Raw genomic sequence first — 8622 nt, 5'->3', positions numbered from 1 at the left:
AGCTAACACAAATCATAAAATCCATAAATAAAGATCAAATAAAAAAAATTAAATATAAATATCCAAAATTTATTTTAAAAAGGTGCTTAATTTACTTATCCCTTAAATATAAAACTTAAGCTAAGTTTCAATTATATAAATTGTTATCATTACACTGTATAAATTTAATTTATAATATAAATATAAAAACACCTTAAAAACCACATATTATTACGGAGTACTTTTTATCAGACATAAAGTCATGACTCATGATCTTAGAACCGATCATGTTAGGCTCAACAGCTTGAAATGATATTGGGTTGGCGTTGGGCAGGAATTTCAGCCCAAAGTCGGGTTGAGCTCATTTTGGTCTGATTTTTTAAAATTTTCCAGTAGAACTTTACATTTGAGCATGCATTCTAAGTGTTTAAATTTTTTTTGTTCGATCCAAAAAGCTCGTTAGACTCGAATTAAATTTACAGTTTTGGGCAAGAATTTTGACTCGAACCTTGACTTGACCCGACCCGTCATGATCAATTGAGCTGAATTCTACCATCGGCCCAGCTCGGACGACCAGTTGACCACCTCTTGGTCATGCATTTTAAATTCCACACATACAAATACAACGCGTATACATACACTAATTTACCCGTAGACGCGTATACATACACTAATTTACCATGGCCGAGGTGGTCGGCGAAAGAAAAGGAATGTAAACAATGAGACTGTGAAACTAAAAGCCGAAAACCAGGTTGTAAGAAAGATTTTGGTGCATGAAGTTGACTCTTTATCGACCAATCTACACTATTCAAATTTACTGAAAACAATATTCTTGCAAAAAGCCAACTATTATAAGCTATTTCAATTTTATTCAGCTTCATCAGACAACAATACTATCGTCTTCCCTTGCAATTCCAGCAAACAATTTTCCAAGGGAAAGTTCTGGTGTATGAAGTAGACTTCCTATCCAACAATTTCAGCTTCAAATACCCACCTTTTCTCTTCAAAATTATAATAATTTGATGAGATTTAGTTGATTTTCAAGTTTGTTTCATAACCCAGAAGTTTGATTTTGTTAAGAAGAACGAGTGAAAATGGAGATTTGGAAGTTGGGTTTGTTTCTGGTTGCTGTAATTTTGTTTTCTGGGGTGAGAATTGATGCAAAGAGGATGTCTCAGCCTCATCCGACTGAGCGCATTTCAGGTCAGATTTCCTTTGATTTTAGTATTTGGGTGTGTAATTGTTTGATTGAAATAATGGAATGTGTGTTGATTACTAGATTTGAAGTATAATCTTTGTGTTTTTAGGGTTTTTGTGAAGTTGGGTTTTCTTGTTTTTGGTGAATTTCTGATTTTGGTTGAGTGCTTTGCGTAGTTTTGGGATTTTTTTCAGTACTCATTTCTGGTTTTTGCTGGATAAGCATGATTAGATTTTGAAAATGCTCTGAATTTGGGGGAACTGTTGCTTGTGGAGTTGGGTGAGCAAATGAAAGCTTCAATAAGTTATTTTGTATTAGATTGATTTTATTCTTGATTTTGAATATGATTTTGATGAATTTAATGTATGGAGTTTTGCTTAATTGATGACATTTGCTTTTTGATGAGATACTTCTGATGTTCTTTCATATACGTTTGATATGGATTTCGATAACAAGTGGTGTTTTATTGTACCAGCAGGTTTTTTGTGCTGATTAATTTAGTGTCTTGTGAACTCGTAGAAGTAATCATACTACATATCTTTTGAATCTTCAATTCTTGTGGTAGAAAGATCACGGACATGGTAGTGACAGAGCTGATTGAACTGAAATAGCCATATAATGTGGGTGTGCCCCTAGCATAGAATAATCCTTGTCTTACAAAATGGAAAATTAGGATTTTGCATTAATTATGGTGGTTCCAAACTCAAAAACTAAAACTTCCTTATTTACTTTTTATTGGAAGATAACATTTTCTTTGCAATCCTGATGCATAGCAAACAAGCACATTCAAACATGAAATCTGGTTTATAGAGAACACATTTGGTGAATGTGGTATACTGTAGCGAGCTTTTTAGTCGCTACTTATTTTGGATAGCAGTTGATTTTGGGTTTACATTTGGATTAATTGTGTGAAGATGAACTTGCTTGTTGAGTAGTGATCTGAAAAATTGCAAAGGCAACTTTAACCAAGAGCTTCTGCCATTTACTTGATCTATTGTTTCAATCATTACTACCAACGAAGAGCCTTCTAAACTTGCATTTTTCGTATTATGGAAGAGCTTGCCTATTGTTTGATGACTTAAATGGTGAGGAACTAAAGTCATCCTTAAGCTTTTGGTGTCGTCCATGAGATAAATTGGGGGTCCTCTGTTGATATTGTAGATGCCGGCTTTCTGTGCCCATGCTTTGTTTCTGTTGCCAAATATGAAAAGTTTGGAGGACATAAGTATTACCATGTGGTCAGATTCTAGGAGGGCTAATAGTTTCTGTAGCAAAAAGGGAAGGATGACTAGCCATTATGAAGTACTTTTCACTACGACAGTGTTAATTTTGTTAGAACTGATGAGAGAAGAAAAGAGAGGGAGGAGGCATAGGTAAACAGACAGAGGCCAAAATAAGGAAAGAATAGTTCTTAGGTGTATTATTTTTTGGTTGTTGCATTATTTGGTTGTCACTTGTCAGTTGTTAGATATTGAAAACATTGAAACTATGATAGATTCATTGTTTTGACATGTTCCATTTCATCAATAACCTCTTAGTCTTAGTCTCAGAGGCGAAGCTTTCACGAGCAATTGTATATTTGGGTGAAATCTTTTGGTTGTTCTCCATGTTAACAAGCAAATTGCATTGTTTTGTCTTTATCATTCTATAAGTTAGTGTGCTACTTGTGGAAAGAAATGTAAATATGCTTAGTATGGTATGCTATGACTCACTAAACTAGCTACGCCTTTCATATGTTGTGAATAACAAATTATCATTACTTCTTGGATCAAGGTCTCAAGGATCTATGGCAAACATCTTCTATATTCATAGAGGATCAAGGTCTCAAGGATCTATTGTAAACAACTTCTATATTCATAGAGGATCAAGGTCTCAAGGATCTATTGCAAAATAGCTACCCTGCATTGGGTGCGGGGACTATCTAGATGTATTGGAATAATATTATGTTAATACACACTTGTAGACTTGTAGTAAGTGGGTGTTGACTGAGTTATCATTTTAGGAATACTAAGTGCATCTTGAATACTCAAAGTCTAATAAATGAGTTGTTTTCAATAAACTGGCCATTTGACCATATCGATTGGTTGAAAGGAGTAAAAGAAAATGTTGCTTTTGGGGATTATGTATTGGTTTTGGGCTTGAAGAATTCTTTCTAGTTAGCATAAAATTTGGGTTGTAAAGCATTGACCTATGGAACTGCTTTTATAACCTATAATCTGAATTTTAACTTCTTATTGGTTTAAATTGAAAATAACGTATTAGTTTAACCAATCCATTGTAGATTTAGGGGGTATTTGGTACAAACATTGGAAACAAAATGGAAAGGAAACAAATTAGAAGGGAAAAATGAATAATGAAACTCTTGGTTTTATATGGAAAGGACTTAGACTGAACTCTATGTCTTCTTGTTTAGTTTATCTAATGGAAAGAAATCACTTGCAAGATGAGAGAAGAGAAGAAAGAAAGTGAAATTGTTCAGAGTGAGAGAAAAGCTGGAGTTTTGGTGTTTGTGGATGGCAATATTAACTGATACCTTAGGTTTTAAAGAGGTAAAAACTAAGTGGAAACCATTACCCTAGGTAATGGTTATTATTATTTAAACCTTCTAACTAAACACTCGATAATATTAATGATATATTCAATCCGTTTCCTGTAAAAAAAAATACTTTTACCAAACATGCTCTTAGGGTAACGATTGTTTTAAGGGAATACCTAGGTCTGGTACAACCATCTTCTTTGTGTGCTAACTTTAGTAAGGAATTTTGCAATGTTAATTAATTAACAATGTTATAACTTTTTCGTATTAGAAATCATCGATGAAACTTGTAGTACAAGAATGTCAATAATTTTTCTAAAAACAATTCCTCCATTCCGTAAAGCTTTACCCATATTTCCATTTTGGTTTGTCTCAATTACCTTATTCACTTCCTTATTTGAAGTGGATCTCTTTATCATATTATTTCTATGAACTCTGTTGATTAATTTTCATTATTTTCTCTCCTAAATGCAATTATTTCTTCTTTCCTCAATAAATTTAAAAAAAAAAATATAATATAATTTAATTTTCATATCTTTTCTCAACAAAACCCCATCATCACATTTCTCCTAACATCGTGTGCCCTAAGAATGGGTAAGCCTTTGTGGGACTAAGGAAGTAGTAAAGTTGAAATGAAGTATTAATTATGTCACATGAACTTACTCTCATAGTTTCTAATTGTCATTGAGTAAAACAATCACTCATTTGTGTTACATGTTACTCATACTCTTCATTTTACCTTAAGTAGTCATGTAAGACAGTAAGATCCTCAATATTTGGAAATGATAATCTGGCCCTTGTTTTGACCAAAACCATAATCTTTTTTCCATAAAAAGGCGAGTTGAACACGCACATGAGTCCCAGAAACCTAGCTCGTACACAAATAGAAAGGGTAAAAAAAAAAAAAAAACCATCTTGAGGGTCACGATTAGATTGCTCCTTGCTAGATCCATTTGTGTAGCAAGGTGGAGCAATATGTTGAAGGAATTGTGAATTTTGCTAAGGGACAAAGACTTGTATATGGAATTTTACTTCCCCTTAGATGTATCAACTTGTTAGAGGATATGGAAGCTATACGTCCAAAAAACTTACTTCGTAGGGAAGTAGGAAAGATTATGCAAATATGTCTCCTGTCCAAACTCTTTTTTCATACAAGAATATGGATATTTGGAAAGCAAAAAATATATCCTTTTTTTTTTGAAAACTGTAATTTAGGGTTTTGAAATGAATAGGTGATCTTCTAGGCTTAACTGCTTAAGCATTTGATTTAAAAGGCCCAACTCATTCAAATACCATCCAAGTCCTTCCATTTGCTGTTTTTGTTACATTGCTCTTGCTTATAAAAACTTTGTGCCCACTTGACAGTTAACACTTCCTTAGACTTCACAAATTTACTGAGCGAAGGATCTAATGAGCATAAGAGGGGGAAAAAACAGAAATACACTAAAACAGAGTATAAACCATGCTTATTTCTGACAATCAAGGTGTTTTACGTAAGATGTGGAGTTCATGTGATGATCGTTCCTTGAAGGTCAAGATAAATAAATTTCTCTCTAATATTACCTGTCAAATAGATTGGTCAGATCAGGTGGATTGGGTTGGGGTTGGAAATTTGAAATTATAGTCCATACTAATAAGATATACTAAATGTACGTGCCAAAAAATAAGCCAAATCCAACCATACAAATGATAATTATTCCAAGCATTTAAACCTAGCAGATAAAGTAATAGCCGAAGACTTGTAGGTTTTTATTTTTTATCTAATTGTAATATAGTACTTGTAATCTTGTTTAATTATTTATATATGATGATTTTCGGATCAGTCGGGTTATATTGGTTTGGGTTGGATTTGGTCCAAAATTGTGTTGAATGTTCTGATTCAGATAAAATCGGGTTTTGGAATATTAGCCAAAATGTTTGGGTACACTACTGTTGGGTTAATACAGGGAAAATTTTTGACAGTTTTATTTATTTTTTTTTCTTGTATCATCTTGCATAATCTTGATAATGAACAATCCTGATTACATGGGCCAAATAATACAATGCAAACAAAGGTTCCTCTTAGGGTTTTTTTTTTTTTTTTTTTTTTTTTTTTCTTGGCATCAATCTAGGAATTGAGGAAGTTCTTAGAGCCTGGCTGGTTATTACTAGTCTGAGTTTTCTGAATTGCTAAATTATACGAAGTATATCCATTATTCCAGAATTTTCAATGATTACTCAAAGAAGGAACATTTTTCCTGCCTTGCTGATTGTTCTTGACATTTACTTCATATTTCAGGTAGTGCTGGTGATGTCCTGGATGATAACCCTGTGGGCAGACTGAAAGTTTTTGTTTATGAGCTTCCTAGCAAATACAACAAAAAGATCTTGCAGAAGGATCCAAGATGTCTTACCCACATGTTTGCAGCTGAGATATTTATGCACCGGTTTCTTCTTGCTAGCCCGGTCCGAACCCTTAATCCTGAAGAAGCTGATTGGTTTTACACCCCGGTGTATAGCACTTGCGATTTGACACCAAATGGTCTTCCACTGCCATTTAAATCCCCACGCATGATGAGAAGTGCTGTACAGCTTATTTCATCAAACTGGCCTTATTGGAACAGGACAGAAGGAGCAGATCATTTTTTTGTGGTACCTCATGATTTTGGTGCTTGCTTCCATTACCAGGTGAGAAAAATATTGAACTCATTTTTACCACTTCAGAAAGTAACAGTAGAACCAAATAGAAAAATGGGTCTGTAAGAAATGGTTCAGAAGGGAACAATGTTTTAACAAGCTTCTCTCTTTTTTTCCCCCTTTTTCTTTTTTGATGTCATATCTTTATTATGCAGGAAGAAAAAGCAATCGAAAGAGGCATTCTTCCTTTGCTCCAACGTGCTACTTTGGTTCAGACTTTTGGTCAGCGAAATCATGTATGCCTGAAGGAGGGCGCAATCACCATTCCTCCATATGCTCCTCCACAGAAAATGCAAGCTCATTTAATCCCTCCAGATACACCTCGCTCCATCTTTGTTTACTTCCGAGGTCTCTTTTATGATGTCGGAAATGACCCTGAAGGAGGTTACTATGCAAGGTTTGCTCTCTCTCTCTCTCTCTCTCTCTCTCTCTCTCTCTCATAGATGATAAGAAATTTGGAGAAGGAAATATTCTGGCTAAGCTCTAATGGACTTAAGAACAACTTATGTTGATTAAATCTTACTTTCCTAACATACAGAGGTGCTAGAGCAGCTGTTTGGGAAAACTTCAAGGACAACCCACTTTTCGACATCTCAACAGAGCATCCTACAACATACTATGAGGATATGCAAAGAGCTGTTTTTTGCTTGTGCCCTCTAGGCTGGGCACCTTGGAGTCCAAGATTGGTTGAAGCTGTTATATTTGGGTGCATTCCCGTCATTATAGCAGATGATATTGTTCTTCCATTTGCAGATGCCATTCCATGGGAAGAAATTGGATTGTTTGTGGATGAGAAGGATGTGCCGAATTTGGATACAATACTTACTTCAATCCCTCCCGAAGTTATCTTGAGGAAACAAAGATTACTTGCTAACCCTTCAGTTAAACAAGCAATGCTGTTCCCTACACCTGCTCAACCTGGTGATGCTTTTCATCAAATATTGAACGGACTTGCACGTAAATTGCCCCACAACCAAAACGTTTTCTTGAAACCTGGGGAGAAGGTTCTGAACTGGACTGCAGGACCTGTGGGTGACCTTAAGCCTTGGTAGATGGTCCTTGGTAGTAAATTTCAGGTGGCCGAACATTTTTCCCTGTGAAGATAATACTTCTAGAGGTGGGCATTTGTTTGCTGTTGTAAATGATATATCCATTCATTTAGTGTAAAATTGTTAACTTCTTTTTGCCAATACAAAATGAGATCATTCTGTAATTTTGCAGCATTAATGGTTTTATTTTTGCGATGTGGTATTTGGTCTCTCAAGGAAAGTTGCTTAGATCTGTATCTTATCATGCTCCATTTTTGGTGTGAAACATCAGTTTTCGGTTCAATGGTGTAATTGGTTGCATTTACACTTAAAGCCTGCTTGGCTGCTTGTTGCCCTATAAATCGAGTTCTCAATATTCTCAATGTTAGAACTACAAAGTCTTATTACATATCATTTCAATAAGAAGATAATGGGGTGGATCATCGGCTTGATTGGCCAATCCTCGTAGGTTGCTAAGTAGGTTAAGTGAGCCTCTAGTATAGGAGGAAGGAAGGAGGGTAAATGGAAAGGGAAAATCCTCATATGTTATAGTGGGATACTGTAGACTGTAGTTAGGACCTTAAGGCCAGCTTCAAAAACTACTCTTTACCACTTAGATCAACCCAAATTTAGAGTAACAACTACTCCATCTGTCTCACTTTACTTGCAACATTTTGAATGGACACATTTGTCGATGTACAAGATTGACCGTCAATATCTTTTATTATATACTTATATAAGCTATAAAAAGTTTATATTAAGAAAATATACATTAAAATAGATCTAATAATATCTTACCTGATTACATTGGTTTTCATATAATAGTTAAAAGATATGATCAAAGTGAGATGTGTGAATAGTGCAAAAACTCAAAGTGTTGTAAGTAATTTGGGATAGAGAGAGTACACAAGTTAAGTAGTTATAATTACTATGAAGTATCTCCGTTAAAGGTTCTATGTTAATTCAATTTAGTCCAAGTCTAAAAGTTTTTCACACTTTTGCTGTATGATAATTTTGATAAAACTTTTACCCTCCTAAATTTAAGCATATCTACTCATTTTTTTATTAAATTTCCCACTTTCTTCTACTTACTTTTTTTCAATTTTATTCTATTTTAATTATTTTTTATTTCCCAACATCTTATCATCGTCTTAATTGTGGGTAATTAATAATGGTAAAAAACTTTTGAGAACGGAGGGATTACT

At 34.4% G+C, this 8622-nt stretch overlaps 1 protein-coding gene across 1 annotated transcript; it reads left to right on the top strand.

The window, feature by feature from the left end:
* Positions 1 to 780: 780 nt before the first annotated feature.
* Positions 781 to 7640, top strand: LOC145568582 (putative beta-1,4-xylosyltransferase IRX10L). The gene is made up of 4 exons (XM_081628014.1): positions 781 to 1182; positions 5992 to 6380; positions 6545 to 6786; positions 6928 to 7640. Exons 1-4 carry the CDS (start codon positions 1074 to 1076, stop codon positions 7439 to 7441), a joined length of 1254 nt encoding a protein of 417 aa, XP_081484140.1. The 5' UTR covers positions 781 to 1073; the 3' UTR covers positions 7442 to 7640.
* The last annotated feature ends 982 nt before the right edge of the window (positions 7641 to 8622 follow it).

The sequence above is a fragment of the Chenopodium album genome, chromosome 11, assembly GCF_948465745.1.
Source record: "Chenopodium album chromosome 11, dcCheAlbu1.1, whole genome shotgun sequence".
In the NCBI taxonomy this organism is placed as follows: Eukaryota; Viridiplantae; Streptophyta; class Magnoliopsida; order Caryophyllales; family Amaranthaceae; genus Chenopodium; species Chenopodium album.
This window is presented reverse-complemented; position numbering and strand designations above follow the sequence as displayed.